The sequence below is a fragment of the Hylobates moloch genome, unplaced genomic scaffold, assembly GCF_009828535.3.
Source record: "Hylobates moloch isolate HMO894 unplaced genomic scaffold, HMol_V3 SCAFFOLD_6, whole genome shotgun sequence".
NCBI lineage: Eukaryota > Metazoa > Chordata > Mammalia > Primates > Hylobatidae > Hylobates > Hylobates moloch.
Window position 1 is genome coordinate 156,259,788 of NW_026652281.1, and position 25,212 is coordinate 156,284,999.

Here is a 25,212-nt window from a genome sequence, read left to right on the forward strand (position 1 = left end):
CCTCCCAAAGTGCTGGGATTACAGGTGTGAGCCACCAGGGGTGCCCAGCCTAATTTTTGTATTTTTAGTAGAGATGGGGTTTCACCATGTTGGCCAGGCTAGTCTCCAACTCCTGACCTCAGGTGTTCTTCCCACTTCGGCCCCCCAGAGTGCTGGGATTACAGGCGTGAGCCAACGCACTGGGCCAACAATTTTTTTTTAATTTAAATTTAAATATTTATTTTTATTTTTTATTTTTTATTTTACTTTAAGTTCTAGGGTACATGTGCACAACGTGCAGGTTTGTTACATATGTATACATGTGCCTAGTTGGTATGCTGCACCCATTAACTCATCATTTACATTAGATATATCTCCTAATGCTATCCCTCCCCCCTTCCCCCACCCCATGACAGGCCCCAGTGTGTGACGTTCCCCACCCTGTGTCCAAGTGTTCTCATTGTTCAGTTCCCACCTATGAGTGAGAACATGTGGTGTTTGGTTTTCTGTCCTTGTGATAGTTTGCTCAGAATGGTTTCTAGCTTCATCCATGTCCCTACAAAGGACATGAACTCATTCTTTTTTATGGCTGCTTAGTATTCCATGGTGTATATGTGCCACATTTTCTTAATCCAGTCTATCATTGATGGACATTTGGGTTGGTTCCAAGTCTTTGCTATTGTGAATAGTGCCGCGATAAACATACGTGTGCATGTGTCTTTATGGCAGCATGATTTATAGTTCTTTGGGTATATACCCAGTAATGGGATTGCTGGGTCAAATGGTATTTCTACTTCTAGATCCTTGAGGAATCGCCACACTGACTTCCACAATGGTTGAACTAGTTTAGAGTCCCGTCAACAGTGTAAAAGTGTTTCTATTTCTCCACATCCTCTCCAGCACCTGTTGTTTCCTGAGTTTTTAATGATCACCATTCTAACTGGTGTGAGATGCTATCTCAATGTGGTTTTGATTTGCATTTCTCTGATGGCCAGTGATGATGAGCATTTTTTCTTTTTTTTTCTTTTTTTGAGACGGAGTCTCGCTCTGTCGCCCAGGCTGGAGTGCAGTGGCACCATCTCGGCTCACTGCAAGCTCTGCCTCCCGGGTTCACGCCATTCTCCTGCCTCAGCCTCTCCGAGTAGCTGGGACTACAGGCGCCCGCCACCACACCCGGCTAATTTTTTTTGTATTTTTAGTAGAGACGGGGTTTCACCGTGGTCTCAATCTCCTGACCTCGTGATCTGCCCGCCTCGGCCTCCCAAAGTGCTGGGATTACAAGCGTGAGCCACCACGCCCGGCCGATGATGAGCATTTTTTCATATGTCTGCGGGCCAACAATTTTTTTAAGGAAAAAAAAAAAGTGACTCAGTTGGGCACTGTGGCCTATGCCTGTAATCCAAGTGAGGCAGCCAAGTATAAAGGAGTCCTGGTTTGGGAGGCCGAGACGGGCGGATCACGAGGTCAGGAGATCGAGACCATCTTAGCTAACACGGTGAAACCCCATTTCTACTAAAAATACAAAAAAATTAGCCGGGAGTGGTGGTGAACACCTGTAGTCCCAGCTACTCCGGAGGCTGAGGCAGGAGAATGGCGTGAACCCGGGAGGCGGAGCTTGCAATGAGCTGAGATCGAGGCACTGCACTTCAGCCTGGGCGACAAAGCGAGACTCCGTCTCAAAGAAAAGAAAAAAAAGAGGTCCGGGAGAAACTCCCATACCTGCCTAAGCACTGGAAGAACTGGGTAGAGCCACAGAAGCTCTGCAGGGGAGAGGAGCTTTGCAGGGGGAGGAGCTTTGCAGGGGGAGGAGCTTGGTCTCCTGTTCCGGGGTGGAACTTGGGATTCTATCTCTGAGGTGAGAAACCAGCTAGCGGGACTCTCTCGCTTTGCTGAGAGTCCCTGTTTCCCTTTTTTTCCTTCTTGCCCAATAAATTCCATTTTTCTCACCCTTCAAAGTGTCTGCGAGATTAATCTCTCATGGCCGCGGCACAGAACCTGGCTTTTGGCTGAACTAAGGAGAAAGTCCTACAACAGTTTGGCGTGCAACATGTGGCTTGAGAAAGGGTGAGTGAGATGCACACCAAGAAATTTCTTTCCTCTCTTTCTAAGCCTATTTATCTTCGGACTTCTGAGGGGGAGGGGAGGGGAAACCGTGACCCCACCCCCTTGGTCTCCACAGCCTTTTCCTTCCTTCTGGACGGATGGGCTGACGGCGGTTCTCTGTCACCCAGGCGGGAGTGCGGTGGCTCCATCTCGGCTCACTGCAACCTCCATCTCCCGGGTTCAGGCGCGCCTCCTGCCTCAGCCTCCTCCCAGTTCCAGTGCAAATGTCCGCAGGGACGGCATGAGGGCCCTCACTGGGTGCCGCGGGCTCCTTCCAGGGCAGCAGTTGAAGCGGGTCGTACTGCAGGCCTACAGAAAGGCTGGGGTTCCTCTCCTTTTCGGGTTCCTTCCTGATGGAATCCTAGGTTTTCAGCAGCTTCCGGAGGCGGCCTGGACTGCAGAAGGCGCCCTGGGCGTGTGTACTTCCACCTCTGCAGGCGCTGGCATCTCCAGGCTGCTTCGGGCCGCTTTGGACCTCACCATCGGTAGCATCTGTGTCTTCTTGAGGTGACTGGAGCCCATCTGTGGTTTCAGACATTGACTTCTGGACATGGGAGTGTCGAGGCCATTTTTGGCCCCTCTCGTATCCGGGAAGGGCTCCGTGGCCAGTGGAGGCGCAGTGCAGCAGCCAGCTCGCAGCAGCGCTCCCGTAGAGCTGATGGCATTGGCAGGAGCGGTGGCTCAGCACAGGGAAGTTATCCAGTGCCCAGGCCCAGGCTTGCTCTCGGTTTAGGTCCCATGGCACGTGGGGCTCTGGACCTGCCTGCCTCCAAGACAGCTCTTCCAAGGTGGATGGTTGGAACTCCGCAGCCGCAGCCTCAGCCTCGCGCGGCTTGACCAGGCCCAGCCATAGCTAGTCTAGGAAAAGAGCAAATGGCCGTGTTTTTATATTTTGACCTTTGCATCTCAATATTAATTTTTTTTTGGTAATGTAATGCATTCAAAACATGGTTCTCAAAAAAAAAAAAAGAAAAAAAAGCATGTTTCTAACCAGGGGTCCTTCATCTTCTGCAAATGCCAAGGGTGTCCCTGGCACAGTAAAAGTTTAGAAGCCCTGCCCTAAAGCCTCACCTCACCTGGCAGCTGGCTGTTTCATTCATAGTAAATGTTCTGTATATTCACCATGTACCAAACACACATGTCACTAATGATACAGACATGTGCACTGACACTGACCTCTTCACTGTCTTACTATAGTCCCATCCACAGCCACCTTATCAGAGTCCATGGGACTGTGACAACTTGTAATGGGAAAATTAACCATGCCTGTAAGGGTGGACGGCCTGGGTAGCGGGAGGTGGTTCGTGACTACCAGGAAAGCTGGCCCTGGGGCAGACCTGGGCAGGGCAGAGCACAGCTTGCAGGACCTAGTACACAGTGTTGGGAATTGAATTTGGGTTTTGACCTTTGAAGTTGTGCATAAAGTCTAAAACAACAAGAGGAGTGGAGGCTGGGGTTGTATTTGTATTTTAAAATGAGCATTCGCCACACAAGGCCAGGAGCTTCAGACCAGCCTGGTTAACACACCTCCTCTCTGTGAGAAATTAAAAAAGATAATAATAAAAGCCAGGCATGTTGGCATGTGCCTGTAGTCCTCACTGCTCGGGGGGCTGAGGCGGGAGGATCACTTGACTCCTGGGTTACAGTGAGCTCTGATTGCCACCGCGCTTCAGCCTGGGCCACAGAGTGAGACCTTTTCTCAAAATAAGATAAAATAAAATATAACCTTTTGGGCAGGCGTGGAAAGGGGCTGGAGAGAATAAGAGGAAACAGAGATAAGCCACCTCCCTGGGAGCAACCAAGGACTCTTATCACCAGAGATGGCACCACAGGCAAACAGACACTGTCACAAAACTAGCATATTATCTTTCCTAGACGTCCTTTGTTTTCCCCAAGTGCCCTTTCCCCCAACGTTTTGCTGGTTTACGAGCTCCCCAGTTCTAACCTCCTAGTACATGAATAAAGATGTCTGTCGGGGTGGTGGTGTGAGCCTGTAGTCCCAGGTACTTGAGAGGCAGAGGTGGGAGGATCCTCTGACCGTAAGAGTTCCTGACCAGCCTGGGCAATACTGACTCCATCTCAAACAAAAAACAAAAAGCTACACAACTCCGTTTCTCTTGCTAATTTGTCTTTTGTCAGTTTAATTTGCAGGCCCTCAGATGCTGAATCTAAGAGGGCAGAGGAAAAGCTTTTCCTCCCTGACATAACCATCAGGAGAAAGTCTGGAATGGAAGGTCAGAGGGGTGGGGAATGGAGTTAGGAGAAGCAGATGGATTCAGGACAGTCTTTGGAGAATGTACATCACTGAGGTCAAGATGTCCTAGGGAATGGCCCTTCTGGGTTCATAATTCTGCTTCCGTCCGTTAACAGCAACTTAGTCCCTTCTGTGCCTGTGGGGATAATCAGTCAGGATAGACTGGATTATGCTGCTCTAACAACCCCAAATTTCTCTGATCTAATAAAAGTATACTCAAAGCTGTATACCCTTCAAGGGTCCCCTGGGGTCTCTGCTCATTGTAGTTCCTGCCCAGGCTACAGGCATAACCATGTGAAAATCAAAGGCTTTCTTGGCAAAGAGAAAGAGAGCTCTAGAAGCTTTGGCACTGGCACATAAATAAATGCTTGGTGTATAGGTGATATATGGCTCTTCTGGCTCAGGTCCTTGGCCAGAATTAATCACATGGTCTCACCTCAAGGGAACAGGTGAGTTAATATGCAGAAAAATATTCAAGCTGGGTGGGGTGGCTCACACCTCTGATCCCAGCACTTTAGGAGGCCGAGGTGGGAGGATCGCTCGAGCCCAAGATGATCATGGTTGCCGTGAACCGTGATCATACCACTGCACTCCAGACTGGGGACCAAAGTGAGACCTTGTCTCTAAAAATTAAAATATTTAGAATGCTTCCGGGCATAAAAGATGTGCTACATGTGTATTATTACTGTTGCTATTGCCGGAAAGTACAATCAACAGGAACTGCTGGTGGCTTGAGGGGAAGCACATGGTCATAGCTGACTCCCAGGTTTCTGGCCTGTATTGTGACTGTTTCTGGCCTGTATTGTGACCATCACTGCCATCAGGAACCCTAGAGCAGGTCGGGTGTGGTGGCTCACGCCTGTAATGCCAGTACTTTGGGAGGCTAAGGTGGGCGGATCACTTGAGGCCAAGAGTTCAAGACCAGCCTGGCCAACATGGTGAAACCCCGTCTCTACTAAAAATACAAAAATTAGCCAGATATGGTGGTGGGCGCCTGTAATCCCAGCTACTTGGGAGGCTGAGGCACGAGAATTGCTTGAATCCGAGAGGTGGAGGTTGCAGTGAGCAGAGATTAAGCCACTGTACTCCAGCCTGGGCAACAGAGCAAGACTCTGTCTCGAAAACAAAAAGAAAACCTGGGGCAGCATGGGGTACACGGCAGGGGTCACTACTCTTGGATACAACTGAGGAAAACCACAAACAACTGGCTTAAGCCGTTTTATAATCCAGCATTAGGCCAGCCTGGATCCAGGAGTCAGATACTGAGATCAAGCTTTGATCTGCTCAGGATTCCCCCCTCCCCAAGGCTCCTGCTTCCAGATGACCCCAGTGTGCATTTCATCGGCCATCGTGGGTCACATGTCCATCCCTGACCAGGGTGCTACAGTGCTCTGGTTGGCCAAGCTTGGATCATGGGTTTACCTCACCCTACCTGTACACAAAAGTACATGGTGGCCTAACACAGGTGGGGGACCCTGCTTCAATACCAGCCGTTATCCACAGGTGAGCCCACGCCTTCTGCTCCAGAGCATCAGGGTTATAACACACAGGACACACGGGGCACACATACACTCCCACACAACATCCACACACCCCACAAAACTACCTGAGCCCACACAGTCAGGCAGGGACAGGCACAGAACAAAGCGGGTGCACAGGGACTCGCAGGGAGGTTGAAGAGCTGAGTCTGGTTGGGAGGCTGACGGGGAAGAGCGGGCACTGGGCTGTGAGTGTGCAGAGCTGGAGGTGGGGGACTGCGGTAAGTACCCGCCCTGGGGTGCAGGCCCTGCTGGGAAACATTGGGAGCAAGAAGGGTTAGATCCTCAAAGACAGATAATTCTTCCAGAAGGTTTTCTTTTTTGTTTTGTTGAGACACCAAGATTGGAGTGCAGTGGCGCCATCTCAGCTCACTGCAACCTCTGCCTCCGAGGCTAAAGCAATTCTCTTGCCTCAGCCTCTCAACTAGCCGGGACTACAGGCACCTGCCACCACGCCCAACTAATTTTTTTTATTTTTAGTACAGATGGGGTTTCGCTCTGTTGGCCAGGCTGGTCTCGAACTCCTGACCTCGCGATCTGCCCACCTCGGCCTCCCAGTGCTGGGATTACAGGCATGAGCCACCGTGCCTGGCTTCTTCCAGAAGGTTTTCGATGGGAGCAGGTGGAGGGGAGCGAGAGGGCCATCGCTCCTGCTGCGGGGGCAGCCCTCTCCACGGGATCCCACGCTCCCGACCCGTTCAGTATAGACGGGGTACTCCCGGTGCAGCCTGGCACCGCTCTGTCTGAGGCTGGCGCTCCTAGAGAAGGCATGCTGACCTCTCCCCCACCTCGCTCCAGATTCCCCTTCTTGAGCTGCTTTTCCCACTGTCCCCCCAGGCGCCACTGAGAGCCTCCAGTCTTCGATGGGCTTGGGGCGCCTGGACCCTTCCGGGGTCACTTTGCCGTCTTACTCCAGCCCCCCTCCCTACTCCTTGTCGCCGCCCCCCCGTCTTTTCAGGACCTTCCGCACTCAGGCTGGCCCTATGCTTTGGGGTACCCCAGCAGGGCCCCCGGGTCTCCGGCCACTGGGTGGCCACTGGGTGACGGAGGAAGGGAGAGACTGGCGAGGGGGCGGGGCCTTAGGTCCCAGCGCGACCCACCTCTCAGCCCCTCCCGCCGGCTACAGGTGCGCGGGACGATGAGGCAGGGGCCTCGAGAACACGGGGGACTTGCGGGCCGGTGGCCCCGGGCAGGCCACTTCCCACGCGGGTGCGAGGCGCCCGCGGGCGTGCACGGTTGGGCCGGAGCCGCGCCAGGGGCCGGGACACGCCTGGGGTCAGCGCTGGCGTCGCCGCTCGGGTGGGGCGGGCCGGGTTCGGGTCCAGTCTCCTCCCCACGGGCGGCCCACGCCCCGTCTTCCAGTGAACCCCACATCCCTTGCGCCCCGAGCTAGAACCCCGGCAGGTTCTGCCCCGGGCCGCGCGCGCTTTCTGGGGACCAGGGCTGTGGTTCCTGCTCCGCGTTGTGCCTTTAGACACCGCCGGGCGTTCGTCCTCCATCCCTCCCCTTTTCCCCACTCCGCGGTTGGCGAGGGCGGCCCCCAAATGGCGATGTCCCCCGGCATGGGCGACACTTCAGTGCCCCTGAGGGCCCAGGGTCTCGCCCCCGTCCCGAGGCAGGCCATATCTGAATTTATTTGGAGAAATTCGCCCAGCCCGGGGGACCTCTTTCTGCAGCTCTGGCCTTCCAGTAGGAGAGGGTCCCTGGGGCTCTCAGGCCTGACAGCTTGGCATCACTGAATTCTCCAACCATGTCTGTCCATGACTTGAACTCCTTTTCTTTTAGAAAGATCTTTGCAAACCCCTTGTGGGCGTGCCCCCTCCCATGGCCCCAGCTCCTCTTTCCTGGGCTTTGGGCTTGTCTGAAAGGGCTAAAAAGGGGTGATGTCTGGCCGGGCGGGTGGCTCACGCCTGCAGTCTCAGCACTTTGGGAGGCCGAGGTGGGTGGATCACCTGAGGTCAGGAGTTCAAGACCATCCTGGCCAACATAGTGAAACCCATCTCTACTAAAAATACAAAAATTAGCAAGGCTTGGTGGCAGGCACCTGTAGTCCCAGCTACTTGGGAGGCTGAGGCAGAAGCAGGAGAATTGCTTGAACCTGGGAGGCGGAGGTTGCAGTGAGCCAAGATCGTGCCACTCACTGCACTTCAGCCTGGGTGACAGAGAGAGACTGTCTCAAAAAAAAAAAAAAAAAAAAAAGTGATGTCCAGTGCCTGGGGAGTTTTTCTAGGGAGTGGTCAAGGAAGGCCCCACTGAGGAGGAGACATTTAGGGTGGGAAGTTGCCATGTAGGGCAGGAGCGGAAAGGGTTTCGGACCAGAGGGAGAGCCAGGGAAAAGTCACCAGGTAGAATGAGCTGGCATGATTAGGAAGATGGCAAGGGAGGGCTGTGGCCTCCCATGTGAGTGGAAGGGAGTGGCTGCAGCCCAGAAGGCCTGGAGGTCCCCGCACAAACCAGGACCTCTGTAGAGGAACTCATCCCCTGTGTCTCCTGTGATTGTCAGTCTCCCTAAAGATGGCCCAGAGCGGTGCAGCCTGAATCCCTCAGTAGCCTCGTCTCTGGCTGCCCCAGCACCCACGCGGACACTTGACTCCACACTCCAGAGAAAAGAAGCGAACCTGGGAACACCACTGCCAAGGCGTAGGGTTATTTGGGAAGGGGGAAGGGGGAACTGAGGGGGTGGTTACAACATGCCGGGCAGCAACAGACAGAACCAGACCACCCCTGTGGCTGCCCCGGCTGGTCTCCTGGGACCACTGGGCGCTTGGCTCAGGCCTCTCCTGCCCTCCCCACTCTTTCACCTCAGCCCCCCTGCAGTCTCTGTCCTGCCCTGACCCCCCAGCTTACAGCCCCAAAAGCAGCTAAACAACTTGCACACCCACGGGTCATCGCCTGGGAGGGCAGTGCAAGTCCTCCCACTTCAGCCCCATTTGAAAGATGAGGAAATGAGAGGCTGGTCCACAGTGGGTCTCACGGCTCAGGTGCGGAGCTTTCCCTGGTCATGCACGCTGGGCCCTGGAGGGTGGGAAGGGGGTCAGTGGACGCGGGGAGCTTGCGGGGTGGGACTGCATCGGGAAAGGGGAAGGAGTCAGAGGCCAGAAGGGGGAGAGTGTCTGTTTGGCACCGGCCGCTGCACGCTCTTCCTGCTCAGGGGACTCACGGTGACCCCGGAGCCCCTCCCCAGCCCAGCCTCCAGGTAAGAGGTCACTGAGACGGGTGGCAGCAGGGGCCGGGGATCCCCCTATTACGACAGCGGTCATGGGACGCTGACTCACTGCCGGCCAGACCACCTGACCTCCGCGGCGGGAGGAGAGGGCCCTACCAGGGGGTTCCCGCCGCGCCTTGTTTACCTTCGGGAGGCCTTGGCCTCGCGTGGGGGCAGGGCGGCCGCTGGGGCCGCAAGGCGTGCGGGGAAGGGCCAGAGCCGGGGTCTCCACCCCAGCTTCCCAAAGACCCCCCTTCTGTGCCACCTTCTCCCCACCCCCCAGTCTCTTCACCTGCCCCCAGCCCCCGCGGAAACTTCCCGCGATCCCAAACGGGCCAAATGGCGAGAAGGCAAAGGAGCTCCTTCTTGGGGGTGAGTGGGGCGCCTTGAGCGCTTCCTCAAAGCTATGTTCCCAGAGCCAGAGGGCTTTCCTTGTGTCCCTCACCCTGCTCAGACCGGGCCATAGCGGGGGGCTGGGGCAGGAAAGCCGGCCCTCGGCGGGGGCCACGTGGCTCTCAGGCGTCTGGGCTGCTGAGTCACGCTTGGCCAGCACCCGTCTGTAGGCCGCAGCCTCTGCCAGCACGCCCCTCTGTGTCCCTACCCCTGTCTGCAAGGCAGTGGCTCCAGCAGGCCCTGGGGCATTTTCCACTCTCCACCGCTGGATGCAGGGAGAGGCCTGAACCCTCGCCACAGGGCTGCTCTGGGCAGGGTAGAAGCCTTGCCCACTTCGGAGCCCTCCGGGAAGGATTATTCACACCTGTGGACCAGGCCCTGCTGTGCGCACACGAAGGATTATTCCCACCTGTGGACCAGGCCCTGCTGTGCGCACACATCACCTTTGCACCTGACTGGCCCCATCCAGCTACTCTTCCCTCCCTCCCTCTGGGTTTCCTCCCCTGGGAGGTTTCTCCAGCTCCTGCACGCCCTGGCCTGAAATGGCACGAGTTGGATCCAGCAGGTTCCGACCTGCCCCTCACAGGACCTTGCCTGGGGGCTCCGGAGGGTGACCACTCGTCCTGCCCCTCTCCTTGCCCCAGTTCTGGCGGACAGGTTACTTTGGTGGCATAAAGCAGTGTTTCTTCGTTCCTAGCTGAGGAGACCGTTGGCTGACCCCCTTGGCTGCCCATAAGGCCAACGGGCCTGAGCCCCCACAGGGCCATGGGCATTACCTGCTGAATCAAGGAGCTCATAAGGAGTCACTTGGACCACAGTGAACACTTGGCGACCACTGACACTCAGGAGACCTTAGCTGGTCCTCCAGCACCTCTCAACTCCACTCCTACTAAACTGGGAACTTCTCTGTTGCTCAGGCCAGAGTCGGGGTCCGTCACCAAGGATGCTATGCGCTGTAAGAGGGCTGCCACCGCGGGAGGCTGACCATGGCAGGGTTCCGCCAGCACCCTGAGAGCCAGCTTGTTCTGGCCAGCAGTGCCCACTGGGCGGCCTAGCAGCCTCCTGATATGGGCGCTGTGTCCCCCCTCTCCCTACACTGGGTACCCCCAACTGAGGATATTGCTGAGTCATGGCCAGGCCCAAGCCTGGGAGGGGCGAGGGGCTGGACCCCCGCCAGTACCCTGATCCCAGGCGCAGAGGCTGGAGCCCAGGCCAGTATGAGTGCCAGGGCCGGTTTCTTGGGGTCCTTGGTGCACCGGGGCAATGAATAGAGGGGTCAGCAATGAGGGGGCCGGGAGACCTGGAGCGAGGGGTAGCGGGGAAGGGGAGAATAGTGAAGGGGCCTCTGCAGGGCGGCTCTCGCGCCGCGACGACGGTGGCGGGGGAGGGGAGGGCGCGACAAGCTCCGCCCCTCTCGAGGCGGGGCGGGGCCTCCGCGTTCGCTACAAAAGCCGCGCTTCGGCTGCGGCCGGGACGGCCCGTTTTCCGCCAGCTCACGGCTCGCTATGGCGTCGCTCACCGTGAAGGCCTACCTTCTGGGCAAGGAGGACGCGGCGCGCGAGATCCGCCGCTTCAGCTTCTGCTTCAGCCCCGAGCCTGAGGCGGAAGCCGAGGCTGCGGCAGGTCCCGGGCCCTGCGAGCGGCTGCTGAGCCGGGTGGCCGCCCTGTTCCCCGCGCTGCGGCCCGGCGGCTTCCAGGCGCACTACCGCGGTGAGCGGGCCGGGGAGCGGCGGGGGCGGTGACGCAGGCCGGGCACGACCTCCTGCCGGGGGGTGGCTGCCCCCTCCCTTCTCGCCGATGCCTGGCGGGCCGTGAGGGGGTCTGCTCTGGCTGCTCCCTGGGTGGCGGTGGCCTGCATGGGTCCCCAGTTCGGCCATGGGTGCCGGCCTGGTGACTGGAGTGGTGACCAAGGCGGGGACCCGCTGCTCAGCGTTGGCCCCCTGGGGCGGTGGAGCCCTGCCGGCCGGGGGGTTCGAGCCTGGGGGCGTCAGACGCCCCCCCACCCCCCGCGCTGTTGGGGATTTTGGCAAGGACGCGCCGGGGCGAACTCTCTGGCTCTCCGCGGGAACCGGGTGGTCAGGCGGGCACTCGGGTTACACTGACATCTTGCTGCGCCAGGTGGTGGGTTCAGATAATGCCCTGGAGGAGCCCGGGGAGCGTCGGCGGAGGGGAGGGAGTGACGCGGGTAAACAAGCGCGGGGGTGCGGGGGACTCGCGAGCGCCGCGACAGCGCCTGGGAGGCGGGCACTGATTGCCGGCGGAACGCTGCGGGCCAGTACAGATGTTTTCCCATTGGCAAGTGGAGAGGAACAAGACGAGAACATTCTTCAGAAGTGTTGGTGTGGGCACAGAAGCCCAGGAACTGTTTCCTGCTGCGCTGGTGTGACCTGTGGCTGCTGGGGGTGGGGTTAGGGAGGTGGTTGTGGCCAGGAGGCGGGGAGGTGGCCAAAGCCGGCCCCTGGGAGGGGGCAGTGCTAGGACCTCCCTCTGGAGGGCTGCCTGCCTGCCAGGCCCTCTCCTACTCTTAAAAAAAAAAATTTTTTGTGATGTTATTGAGCTGTAACTGACATAAGGGTTCACTCATTTAGTGTACACGTCAGTGGTTTTCACCATTTTCATAGGTTTGTGGACCATATTCAATGTGAGAGCTTTTCATCACCTTATAAACGCCATATATACCTCTTATCACCCCCCTATCCACATGCCCCCAGCAACCTCCTTTCCGTATCTATTCATCTTGCAATCCTGGACATTTCATGTAAATAGAATCAGACAATGTTGTCTTGCAAGTGGTTTCTTTCGCTTAGTGTAATGTGTTCAGTGTTGTGGCACATATCAGTACTTCGTTTTTTTTGGAGGAATAATATTCTGTTGTATGGAGAGGCCATGTTTTGTTTACCTGTTCATTAGTTGACAGACATTTGGGTTGTTTGCACCTTTGGGTGCCTCACCTGTACGCACGGTGGATGGTGTGGTTTGGTCTGCACAGTTGTCTTTAAAGCCATTTGAGCTCACATGTATCTGTCACAACTGGAGACTACATACAAATACATGTTTTTTAGCTTTGTTAGGGAAGGAAGCAGGCAGATGCCCTCGTCTCCTTTACTCCCAAGCCACTAGAAGTCTAAGGCCTTTGTGGGGCTGGGCCCCTCAGGAGCAGGTCACAGGCAGGGATCTCCCATGGTTGAAGATGGACATGGGCCTGGTCTGATGTGGAATGAGGTAGCACGTTTCTGAAGCGGCAGCTGGCCCAAGGCTAAATAAGTGCAGCAGCCGAAGCTGCTGTTGCCCCTTTGCCCAGGCCCTCCGTCCCCTGCATGTGGCTGTGGTCCAGGGCCCAGGTTGGAGCACTCACCTTCCAGGAGGTGCCAGAGCAAGGGGGCAGTCTTGCCTCTCACTCCTGCCCTCCGTGGCTCAAGTAGGTGTGTTCCAGTTTATAGCCCTGTGAGTGTCCCTTTCATACTGGCCTCAGCCCGTTCCAGCAGCTTATGTCCAGCTGAGAACCCCTGGGTGCTCATGTGCTGTCTTTTAAACAATCTAGATGAGGACGGGGACTTGGTTGCTTTTTCCAGTGATGAGGAATTGACAATGGCCATGTCGTATGTGAAGGATGACATCTTCCGAATCTACATTAAAGGTAAGGGGCTGGCCGGGCGCGGTGGCTCACGCCTGTAATCCAGCACTTTGGGAGGCCGAGGCGGGCAGGTCACCTGAGGTCAGGAGTTTAAGACCAGCCTGGCCAACGTGGTGAAACCTTGTCTCTACTAAAAATACAAAAATTAGCCGGGTGTGGTGGTGCGCGCTTCTAGTCCCAGCTACTCAGGAGGCTGAGATGAGAATCGCTTAAGCGTGGAGAGCGGAGGTTGCCACGAGCCGAACTCACAGGACTGTGCTCCAGCCTAGGCAACAACAACAACAAAAAAGACATATTAAGTGCTGTGCCTGATCTGAGAAAGAGGAGTCCATGTTCACTCTAGGGATGGGGTCTGCTGCCGTGGTGCTTGGGTGAAGAGCATGGCCCAAGCTGTGCAGACAGGGCTCCTTGCTGCTGCTCTGCTGCCTGGGCCACAGTTCCCGGGTAATAGACACAGGGACTGGGAACCTCCTAGCAGGTTCTTGGTTGCTCTGCTGCCCTCACCTAAGCGGCTGAATTTTGTGTGGACTCCACGCTGGAGAGCAGGGCCAGGGGCCTTGCTGGCAGTGACAGCCCCACAGTGACGATAGAGGGGGAGGGCTTTAGGGGGCCCCACTCTAGCGGCTCTCTTTACCCTTCCTGTAGAGAAAAAAGAGTGCCGGCGGGACCACCGCCCACCGTGTGCTCAGGAGGCGCCTCGCAACATGGTGCACCCCAATGTGATCTGTGATGGCTGCAATGGGCCCGTGGTAGGAACCCGCTACAAGTGCAGCGTCTGCCCAGACTACGACTTGTGTAGCGTCTGTGAGGGAAAGGGCTTGCACCGGGGGCACACCAAGCTCGCGTTCCCCAGCCCCTTCGGGCACCTGTCTGAGGTGAGCAGGCCCTCTGTGCAGGCCTGGGGTGGGCTCAGGGTGGCAGGAACCTTGACCCGCTCACTGCCTGCCCCTCTGCTAATTCCTCCCCCAGGGCTTCTCGCACAGCCGCTGGCTCCGGAAGATGAAACACGGGCACTTCGGGTGGCCAGGATGGGAAATGGGCCCACCAGGAAACTGGAGCCCACGTCCTCCTCGTGCAGGGGATGCCCGCCCTGGTCCCACGGCGGAATCAGGTGAGGCTTGCGTTGGAACCGGCTTCTGTTTGGTGACAGTAGTCAGGCAGCCTGTGTGCAGGGCCCTTGTGCAAAGCCTGTGTGCAAGGCAAGAATTCAGAATACCTCCCCACCTTCCCAGTGTCCTATGATCGCACAAGAACCCTGCAAAGTGGGGGGTATTCTCTGCATTTCCCAAATGGGGAAACTGAGGTGCCTAAGTGCCTGAGGCCACAAATTCACCTGCACAGCCCTTCCCACCTCAGGAGGCTGCCCTCTTGAGGTACCCTGAGGTGCAGGCAGGGAGGCCCTTCCAGCCCAGGGATCTTTGATGCACTTTGTTCTCTTTTGTGATGGTTGTCAGGAAGATCAGAGCCAAAGTTGCTGAAGTCCTTTTAAACATAGTTATAAGTTAAACACTTATCCTTAGCTTTGTAGTCTAGATTTTTGGATTCTGATTTTATTAATGTTACTGTGTCCTGTGAATCACCTCACCCTTTGGAACAAAGATGGGGATGTTTGCTTGACTTTGAGTAAATAACATATTTACTCAAGGATGTGATCAGTATTCACAGTGGACTGAGCCTGAGCCTCTGTGGGGTTGCTGAGCACCAGGGTCACAGATGAGGGGCAACGGCACGGGAGAGTGGAGATGCTCTCTGTGTGGGGCCGGGGGGTGCAGAGTGGGAGGAAGGAGAGGGGGATGCTGAGTGGGCCACTGGACAGGACGCCTGGGTTAAAGGTCACCCGGGAACACAGGGACCTTGGTAAGAAGGTGACGGGACTGTGACAGGTACCCAAGGCATTAAAGATATCTTTATCTTATCTTTGTAAAAATCAAAGCTTCTGCTCCATCGGAGGATCCCAGCGTGAATTTCCTGAAGAATGTGGGGGAGAGTGTGGCAGCTGCCCTTAGCCCTCTGGGTGAGTGCGCCTCCTTGCCCAGTGCTTCCCTGACTCAGCCTGCACTTTATGTAACTTTTCACCTGGAATACTGCAGAGGAATGGGTAATTGACATGCCCTTGACACTGGTGAGGATTTGTTGCCTCAAATCAACCTTTAGTAGTGCTGGACCACAGGCAACTCAAGGTTGAATTCCCTGACAAAATTCTCAAGCTTTCTACATGGAGTGAAGTAGAATCAGCCGGCATTTGGTTGGGATAATCCCAGTAAGGGAGGGTGACCAGACTCTGGTTGCAGGTCTTGCCTGTCACCTCTGACTGCCCTCCTTTGGGTGAACAATAGTCTGCATTTTCCCCTAAGCCAGGCCTTGGGATTTGGACTTTTGAGGACCTGGGTAGTAGTTAGTTGACATGCTATTTATCTTTTTCTTCTTTTAGTTTACAACCCCCCAAACCTTTCTGCTGCTTCTGAGTGCTGGGCCTGCCTCAGAGCGGGGAGAAGGTGGAGGCAGGTGCTCTGGGTGACACCCAGTTCTGGTGCCTCAGGTTGCACAGTGGGTCTGTGGGGTGGGTGAAGGTGCCACCTGACCCCAGGCATGAGCTCAGGCTCTGAAACCCCTCCCTGCTGGGCCTTAGAAGGTGCCTGTTGCAGGCCGGGCGCGGTGGCTCACGCTTGTAATCCCAGCACTTTGGGAGGCCGAGGCGGGTGGATCACGAGGTCAGGAGATCGAGACCACGGTGAAACCCTGTCTCTACTAAAAATACAAAAAAATTAGCCGGGCGTGGTGGCGGGCGCCTGTAGTCCCAGCTACTCGGAGAGGCTGAGGCAGGAGAATGGCGTGAACCCAAATTCCGGCTGAACCAGCCTGGACGAAGGAGATCCGTCTTAAAAAAAAAGAAAGTGCCTGTTGCGTCTAGCTAAGGGTCTGGGGCGGGTGCTGCAGGGTTAGGCATGTGGCAGTGAGAATCAGGGAATGAAGCCAACTTCTAGTTGAAGATGACGGTGGATCCGTCATGGCAGATGGATCGCTGGGACACCTGCATCTCTCGCTAGAAGAGTGAGCTTGTTTTTGCGACCGCAGTGGCAGGCTGTGTCCACCCAGCCTGTCCAAAGGTTGTGTTCAGTGTCTGAAAGAATGCTGCTAGGAGTGGCGTCCGAACCCTGCCTGCTGCCTCCTGTGGCTACAGGGCATGACTGCCATCTGCTCCAACCCTGCTCATTCCACTTTTTTTTTTTTTTTTTTTTTTTTTTGAGATGGAGTATTGAGGTGTTTTTTTTTTTTGGGGGTGGGGGTGGGGGGGGCGCTCCCTGGCACCCACCCCCCACGCGGTTCAAGACCAGCCTGGCCAACGTGGCGAAACCCCATCTCTACTAAAAAAATACAAAAATTAGCTGGGCGTGGTGGCGGGTACCTGTAATCCCACTTACGCTGAGAGATGGAGTCTTGCTCTGTCATGGAGGCTGGAGTGCAGTGGCGCCATCTCTGCTCACTGCAACCTCCCCCTCCTGGGTTCAAGCGATTCCCCTGCTTCAGCGTAAGTGGGATTACAGGTACCCGCCACCACGCCCAGCTAATTTTTGTATTTTTTTAGTAGAGATGGGGTTTCGCCACGTTGGCCAGGCTGGTCTTGAACTCCTGACCTCAGGTGATCCACCCACCTTGGCCTCCCAAAGTGCTGGGATTACAGGCATGAGCCACTGTACCCAGCCTTGCTCATTCCACTTTGAGGTAGCAGTGACATCTTGGCATTGCTTCTGAACTAAACAGCCCAAACACACATGGCTTCTGTACTAGAGTTTAGAGGCAAAGTCAGAGAATAGGAAAGAAGAATCGCTAGTCTGGTTTTTTTTTTTTTTTTTTTTTTTGAGACAGACTTTCACCCTTGTCGCCCAGGCTGGAGTGCAGTGGTGTGATCTTGGGTCACTGCAACCTCTGCCTCCTCCCAGATTCAAGTGATTCTCTGGCCTCAGCCTCCCCAGTAGCTGGGACCACAGGCGCCCACCACCACGCCCGGCTAATTTTTTGTATTTTTAGTAGAGATGGGGTTTCACTGTGTTAGCCAGGATGGTCTCCATCTCCTAACCTCGTGATCCACCCGCCTCGGCCTCCCAAAGTGCTGGGATTACAGGCGTGAGCCACCGCGCCCGGCCTCAGATGTCTTTGAGCAGTAAAAGCTAATGGCTTAAAGTGGATAGAATTGCTTTCTCCTAACTAGGGAGGAGCCTGGAGCTGTACAAACAAGGAAGATTTTAGTAAAATAGACTGAGTGGTTTCAGCTGAGGAGAGCCAGTCGTGGAGTGGCTTAGACTGTTGTATAAGTTAGTGCTAGTTTCTTTCCTTTCTTTATGAGCAACTATAAGCCGGATGACTCACAGGTTAACTGCCTAGAAGGGACTGTTCCCAGAGCAGGGCCCAAAGGGGAACGAGTCAACAGCTGCCTCCCGGTGGCAGTGTGTGTGGGGTAAGCGGCGGCTTTCATGTGAAGTGCCAAGGCCTTTTGGTGGCGGGGGGTGAGAACTCGCTGAGGGAGCCACCGCGACCCAGGCTGCTCCTGGCGGTGAGGCTGCAGGCCCTGAGATGCAGGACACGAAGCCACAGGGCCCCTCCTGGTCACGGTATCTTTGATAAACCAACATGCAGAGGCTTTGTGGGGCAGCAGGGCACAGAGCATCGTCTAGTCTTTTTTTTTTTTAAGTGAAAGCAAATTTCTTAAAGTAAAGGAATACAAGAATGGCTACTCCATAGACAAAGTAGCCTGTCCAGTCTTATTATAAGGCCTGAAATCTCAGGCTTTCATCATCAAGTTGGAGAGATCCTAATTCTGATTTCTCTGATCTGTTTACAGGCGAGTCTCGTTACCCACTTAAAAAGCATATGGGTATTGATTGTACTATTCTTTCAACTTTTTGTTTGTTTCAACCTTTTTTCTTTTTCTTATCTTTTTTTTTTTTGAGACAGACTTTTGCTCTTGTTGTCCAGGCTGGAGTGCAATGGTGTGATCTTGGCTCACTACAACCTCCGCCTCCCGGGTTCAAGCAATTCTCCTGCCTCAGCCTTTCCAAGTAGCTGGGATTACAGGCATGTGCCATCACGCCTGGCTAATTTTGTATTTTTAGTAGAGACGAGGTTTCTCCATGTTGGTCAGGCTGGTCTCGAACTCCTGACCTCAGGTGATGCGCCCACCTTGGCCTCCCAAAATGCTGGGATTACAGGCGTGAGCCACTGTGCCTGGCAGCTTCAACCTTTTCATAATCACAAGTTGGGAAGAATAAAGGAGAAAAATAATTTAAATATTACAGATGGAGGTACTTGTAGTTAAGCCTGCTTTTACCTCTGCTCACCCTTTAAACTCTATTGAAATAACAGGAAAGTGCTTACACAAAAAAGAAAACACTATAGACAAAGTAACAGAGGAAAAGACAAACATGTGATCAGCTTTTGGAAGATGGAAATGGAGGGAGGGTGGCAACCTGCTGAGGGAAGCTTCAGAAATCTCTGTGCCAGAACAGGGCATCCTGGTGAGAAGCAAGACCATCTGTTCAGGTGCCAGGAAAGACGAGAGGTGGAAGTGATGGGGGACAGGAACAAGGGGGGAGGGTTGAAAACCTCTAGTGAGTGTCAGTTAGAGTGTCAGTGGGCCAGATGACGGCTCTTGCCAACAATTGAAGGAGACCTCATGTTTAATTCCAGAAGCACCTGACCCAGGGAAGCTTCAGCATGGGATACCAGAGACACAGGGCAGGGTGAGGCACCAGCCTGAAACTGGGCATCCCGAATGAGCAATGGGCCCAGCAGTCAGTTCCCTGGCCAGGCAGGAGGTGGGGGGTCCCTGCTGAGGGAGGCTGGATGCCCCCAGAGAAGTGTCCTACAGCTCCTGCCTGCCAGACCCCCCGGCACCCTGCAGACGGAAAGTTAGTGGTGGCGCTGTCCCCACAGAAGGCTTCCTGTCAACCTTTCTTAGTGCTTCAGTGGGATCAGCCAGCCTTGGGTCACCAGCCATCTGAGGAAAGCCCCCACACATGGGAGAAAAGGTCTTAAAGGGAAGAGAATGTTAATGCCCTCAGTGAGATACAAATGAGTATTGTCTGCATGAAAAAGGAACAGGATACTATAAAAAGGATAACAAAGGGAACAGAATAAGAAAGTTCTTGAAATTAAAAAATGTAAATAGAAAAAAAACTTCAAAAGAAGACTTAGATTCTAATATTGTCTCAAGGAGATATTCCAAACGCAAAATAGAGACAGGAGAGGAAAGAGAAAAAAACTAACGTAGGAACAAGTCTAGAAGCCCAATATAGGATGAGTAGGAATTCCAGAAAGAATAGAAAACTGAAAGGAAATGAACATAGAATGCAAGACAGTTTCTTGGCGCCAGGCATGGTGGCTCATGCCTGTAATCCCAACACTTTGGGAGACCTAGGCAGGCGGGTGACTTGAGCTCATGAGTTTGAGACCAGCCTTGGCAACAGAGGGAGACACCGTCCCCCACTTCCCGTGTCTATAAACACTACGACAACTAGCCAGGCATGGAGTTGTGTACTTATGGCCCCAGCTACTCGGGAGGTTGAGGTTGGGGATGGCTTGAGCCTGGGAGGCAGAGGGTGCAACGAGCCTGGATTGTACCACTGCACTCCATCCTGGGCGACAGAACCAGACCTTGCCTCAAAAACAACAACAACAACAACAACAACAACAAAAAACAAAAATGCAAGATAGTTTCTTGGCAATGAAGACGTTATCTTCTAGATTGAAAGCAGCCGCCAATGACTGAGAAAGACCCCACAGCAAAGCTTATTGTTGTCAAGTGTCAGAACCCTGAGGATACAGAAAGAGGGGCTTCTATAACTCTAGGTTATTGTAAATACTTGGGAATACAAAGAGCAAACAAACATGAACAGCTAGGAGACAATGGAACAACTGATGACTCCAGAAATTAGTTGAAAAGGCTTTTCGGCCTAGAATTGTTTTGTTTTTGAAACAGGGTCTGTCATCTGGGCTGGAGTGCAGTGGTACAGTTGTCTCGATCTCGTGGGCTCAAGTGATCCTTCTGCTTCAGCCTCCCAAGTAGCTGAGACTACAGGCATGTGCCACTGTGCCTAGATATTTTTTTCTTTTTCTTCCCCCCCACCCTGAGTCGGAGTCTCACTGTCGCCCAGGCTGGAGTGCAGTGGTGCGATCTCAGCTCACTGCAGTTTCCACCTCCTGGGTTCAAGCAATTTTCTGCCTCAGCCTCCTGAGTAGCTGGGACTACAGGCACCCGCCACCACGCCTGGCTGATTTTTATATTTTTACTAGAGATGGGGTTTCACCGTCTTGGCCAGGCTGATCTTGAACTCCTGATCTCATGATCCACCTGCCTTCGCCTCCCAAAGTGTTGGGATTACAGGCGTGAGCCACTGTGCCCGGCCCTGTGCCTAGCTATTTTAAAAATTTTTTGTAGAGATGGGGTGTCTTGCCACGCTGCCCAGGCCGATTTTGAACTCCTGGGCTCAAGAGATCTCTCATGTTGTTCTCCCAGAGTGTTAGGGTTACATGCATGAGCCACTGTGCCTGGTCCAGCCTAGAATTCTATACCCAGCTAAAATGATCAAGTATCAGGGCAGAACAAAGTTACTTTCTGGTGTACAGTCTTAATTATTTTAAGCTTGGTTTGAACCACATGAAGAGGGAAACCCAAAATGAAGCGCAGAGGCATTAGGAAACAGGGGACCTAACAGGACAGAGGGTGAAAGTAAAGGCGGTCACAGCATCACAGTGGAGCCTGCCCAGAGAGCTGCCAGTCCTGGCTGGAACAGGAGGCTGCACAGCAAGGGGCACTCTCTATGGAAAACACCAGAACGAGTGGGGCCTCTGATCCCCTTCATCCTTGTAGAAAACTATGGAGATGCTGTGGGAGAACATGGGGAAAGTTAGCAAATGCAAAGAGAAGGCAGGCTGGGCGCAGTGGCTCACGCCTGTAATCCAAGCACTTTGGGAGGCCAAGGCGGGCAGATCACCTGAGGTCAGGAGTTCAAGAGCAGCCTGGCCAACATGGTGAAACCCTGTCTCTACTAAAAATATAAAAATTAGCTGGGCGTGGTGGCACGTGCCTGTAGTCTCAGCTACTCGCGAGGCTGAGGCAGGAGAATCACTTGAACCTGGTGGGCAGAGGCTGCAGTGAGCTGAGAGATTGCGGCACTGCGCTCCAGCCTGGGCAAGCGAGCGAGACTCCGTCTACAAAACAAAAAAGGAAAAGAGAAACCATCATCAGTGGTAGGAAAACAAAAAGCTATACAAGGAAACAGTCTCTGCTACCTAACCCAGCAAAGAACATTTAGATAGAGGTACTAGCTGAAACATTGAATGTTCTTTTTGAATTTTTTTTTTGAGATGAGTCTTGCTCTTGTCGCCCAGGCTGGAGTGCAGTGGCGCCATCTCAGCTCACTGCAACCTCCGCCTCCCGGGTTCAAGCGATTCTCCTGCCTCAGCCTCCCGAGTAAGTGAGACTACAGGCGAACACCATCACGCCCAGCTGATTTTTTGTATTTTTAGTAGAGACGAGGTTTCACCGTGTTAGCCAGGATGGTCTCGATCTCCTGACCTCGTGATCCGCCCGCCTCAGCCTCCCAAAGTGCTGGGATTACAGGCATGAGCCACCGCGCCTGGCCTACTGAATGTTCTTTTAACAGAAAATTGAGTCTTGGAAAGCGTAGTGGAAGGAGAGGCAGATACTGGTCTAGAGTAGGAAATGCACAGCTATGAACTCAGCAGGCAAGAACAGCATGAGTTGAAAGGGCACAGGGAGGCTTTGGGGAGTGGGATGGGGGCAGGGAATGTGCACCACAGCCTTTGGCAACTGGTGACTCTTAAGCTGTGTGTGTGGAGACTTTTGACACATTTAATTTCAAAAATAGTGCAGGTGATTCTCCCGTCCCTGGTGAGTCACGTGAGCCTGGAGGTGTGCAGGCGCCCTGCGCTGCCGGTGTCGGGCCCCATGCCTCGCCTGCATGGCCTGTCCACCTCCCTGAGGAGAGCCCCAGCGTTGAGGTGCGTGTATGTGTCGTCGTACAAAGCCTCTGTGCAGGTGTCAGGAGGCACATGGCCTTCCATCACTGTGGCTGGAGGCGCCTGCCACAGGCAGTACTGGCTCTCCCTGTGCTTAGGGCCTGGCCCTACCTGCTGTGTGGCCCATGTCCTGCATGGTTAGGAAAAACAAGGTCTCTTTGGACTTTCTGGCTCAGAAGCTGACCTTAGATGCTAACTGAGATTAATGTTTTACTGAATTGGAGAAAGAGAAAGGTCCAGTATCATGGGCACACCGAGAATGTTTCCAGAAGCCACAGAGATTTGTAGCTGGGATACTGGGAGAAGCCTCTGACCCATGGGTTTGCATCGTCTGGTCCCATACTGGCTGTGTGATTCCGGGGTCGAGCTGGGTAGGAGAACCTAGCACCTGCATCCACACGCTGAGTGCCACCATCCAGACCCTCACCTGCTTGTGGGGACTGAATGTGTGATCTTCGTGAGTCTGTAGCCCCCACAGGCCAAGCTCCTGCTTGCAGGTGCATCCTTGGGGGAACTTCACAGCTTTCTCTTTCCTCCTTGGCCTCTAGGCATTGAAGTTGATATTGATGTGGAGCACGGAGGGAAAAGAAGCCGCCTGACCCCCGTCTCTCCAGAGAGTTCCAGCACAGAGAAGAGCAGCTCACAGCCAAGCAGCTGCTGCTCTGAACCCAGCAAGCCGGGTGGGAATGTTGAGGCCGCCACGCAGTCTCTGGCAGAGCAGATGAGAAAGATTGCCTTGGAGTCCGAGGGGCGCCCTGAGGCAAGCCTGTGCCCCTCCCACCACCTGGGACCACAGCCAGCCTAGTGATTTGTGGCCTGCACCTCCGCCTCACCCTCAGCACCTATGCAGCCCCACGTAGAAAACCCGAGGGAGCTGCTGCTGCTGCAGTGATGGCTGTGCCATTCAAGTCACTCTGGGAACCTGCTAGAACTTTGTAGTTACTTGGTCTTTATGAGTGGCTCACTGTTCCCCCTAGACCCCTGCAGCCTTAGACGCACATGTGCATGCATGCTCCCCGACTGTTTGTTTGCCAGGAGTCAGTGCCATGGTCAGGCTTGGCCTGTTGTGCGTGTCTCCTGTGTGCTCATGGTGAGTTTTGTTCCAGGAACAGATGGAGTCGGATAACTGTTCAGGAGGAGATGAAGACTGGACCCATTTGTCTTCAAAAGAAGTGGACCCGTCTACAGGTGAACTCCAGTCCCTACAGATGCCAGAATCCAAAGGGCCAAGCTCTCTGGACCCCTCCCAGGAGGGACCCACAGGGCTGAAGGAAGCTGCCTTGTACCCGCATCTCCCGCCAGGCAAGTGAACCAAGAGGTTTTGTACATATTCCTACCTTTCCCTTCAGAGCATCCTGCCCCCTTCTGATTTCAGTGACATAAACAGAAGGATGGGATGTTCTCCACTGCAGGGCTTCTGTAGGTGTGGGAGGTTAGGAGTTGGTTTTGTCCTCTTATGTGTACCCTGAGCAATAGCAAGTAAGTTCTGCTAATGCAGAAGTTCTAAAAATGTTTTTCTTTAAGCAAACTCCAGAGCCAGGAATATTAATTGTAGGAGTTTCTAAAACTTAACATGCAGACCAGGAATTAAGGCAGGTGTGACACAGAGAGGGGGCAGCACTGGGTGTGTCCCTACTACTCACACTCAGTGTCCCCTCAGGGAGTGCTGGTCTGAGAGTGGGGGTCATAAGATCCCTGTAGGAGCCAGGCAGACGCTACCGTTGAAGTGGATGGTGTGGAAGGCAGCAGTGGGGCATGGGACAGCTGACAGACTCCCCATTGTCACATGGCAGCCATGTGTAAACCAAGGTCCGTGTGCACAACCTGCTGTGGGCTGCCGGTGTGTGTCTTCTCTGCCTTAGGGCAGGGGATGGCGAGCTATGGCCTATGGGCCAAGAGTAGTTCTTATGTTTTAAAATCAAAAGATGTGACAGTTATGCGTTTCATCTATTTCGGTGTCCATCGATAGTTCTGTTTACATACCACCCGGCTGCCTTGTGTCGCAGTGGCAGAGTTGAGCAGTGTGAAAAAAGACTGCTTGGCCCTTTACAGGGAAAGCAGGTCCACTGTGGCCTGTGAGGGCCAGAGTTCTGGGCAGGCTCGGACACTGGCAGGCCCTGGTCCTGGCTGGCCAAGGCAGGAGGGTATGTGTTTCGGGTCACTCACAGGGCTCGGCACCACTCCTCATGGCTTCCTTCCTGTTTCGGCAGAGGCTGACCCGCGGCTGATTGAGTCCCTCTCTCAGATGCTGTCCATGGGCTTCTCTGATGAAGGCGGCTGGCTCACCAGGCTCTTGCAGACCAAGAATTATGACATCGGGGCGGCTCTGGACACCATCCAGTATTCAAAGCATCCCCCGCCATTGTGACCACTTTTGCCCACCTCTTCTGTGTCTCCCTCTTCTGTCTCATAGTTGTGTTAAGCTAGTGTAGAATTGCAGGTCTCTGTACAGGCCAGTTTCTCTGCCTTCTTCCAGGATCAGGGGTTAGGGTGCAAGAAGCGATTTAGGGCAGCAAAACAAGTGACATGAAGGGAGCATCCCTGTGTGTGTGTGCTGATGTTTCCTGGGTGCTCTGGCTCCTTGCAGCAGGGCTGGGCCTGCGAGACCCAAGGCTCGCTGCAGCATGCTCCTGACCACTCCCTGCAGGGGCTACATTAGCAGCCCAGCACATAGCTTGCCTAATGGCCTTCCACTTTCTCTCTTTTTTTTTTTTAAATGACTCATAGGTCCCTGACATTTAGTTGATGATTTTCTGCTAGAGACCTGGGACGCTCTGATTTTAGACAAAGTAAGCCTAGGTGTTGTCAGCAGGTAAGCAGGGAGGGGGCTGGCCTGGCACAGGCAGTGGGGAGGCCGGTGCTGTGGGCTTCCTGCTGGGACTGAGAAGGCTCACGAAGGGCATCTGTAATGTTGGTTTCACTGAGAGCTGCCTCCTGGTCTCTTCACCACTGTAGTTCTCTCATTTCCACACCATCAGCTGCTTTTAAAATAAGATCTCTTTGTAGCCATCCTATTAAATTTATAAACAATCTAATTAAATGGCATCAGCACTTTAACCAATGACGT

At 54.3% G+C, this 25,212-nt stretch overlaps 1 protein-coding gene across 2 annotated transcripts; it reads left to right on the plus strand.

The window, feature by feature from the left end:
* Window positions 1-1,773: 1,773 nt before the first annotated feature.
* SQSTM1 (sequestosome 1) lies at window positions 1,774-25,206 on the plus strand. Of its 2 annotated transcripts, none has more exons than XM_032158881.2 (8): window positions 1,774-2,043; window positions 13,014-13,109; window positions 13,752-13,981; window positions 14,076-14,217; window positions 15,040-15,120; window positions 22,694-22,905; window positions 23,252-23,447; window positions 24,356-25,206. In XM_032158881.2, the coding sequence occupies exons 2-8, from the start codon at window positions 13,061-13,063 to the stop codon at window positions 24,511-24,513; spliced, it is 1,068 nt and encodes a 355-aa protein (XP_032014772.1). In that variant the 5' UTR covers window positions 1,774-2,043; window positions 13,014-13,060; the 3' UTR covers window positions 24,514-25,206. The 2 variants fall into 2 exon arrangements, with proteins under 2 accessions (XP_032014772.1, XP_032014769.1); XM_032158878.2 differs by lacking the exon at window positions 1,774-2,043 and adding an exon at window positions 10,914-11,182.
* The last annotated feature ends 6 nt before the right edge of the window (window positions 25,207-25,212 follow it).

What these genes read in the sequence shown, in the direction of transcription:
- SQSTM1 (XM_032158878.2), top strand. Translation starts at nt 10,978, where the DNA reads ATGGCGTCGCTCACCGTGAAGGCCTACCTTCTGGGCAAGGAGGACGCG. An exon ending in CTTCCGAATCTACATTAAAG is followed by an intron (nt 13,110 to 13,751) that starts GTAAGGGGCTGG and finishes CCCTTCCTGTAG; the next exon opens with AGAAAAAAGAGTGCCGGCGG. An exon ending in AGCTGCCCTTAGCCCTCTGG is followed by an intron (nt 15,121 to 22,693) that starts GTGAGTGCGCCT and finishes CTTGGCCTCTAG; the next exon opens with GCATTGAAGTTGATATTGAT.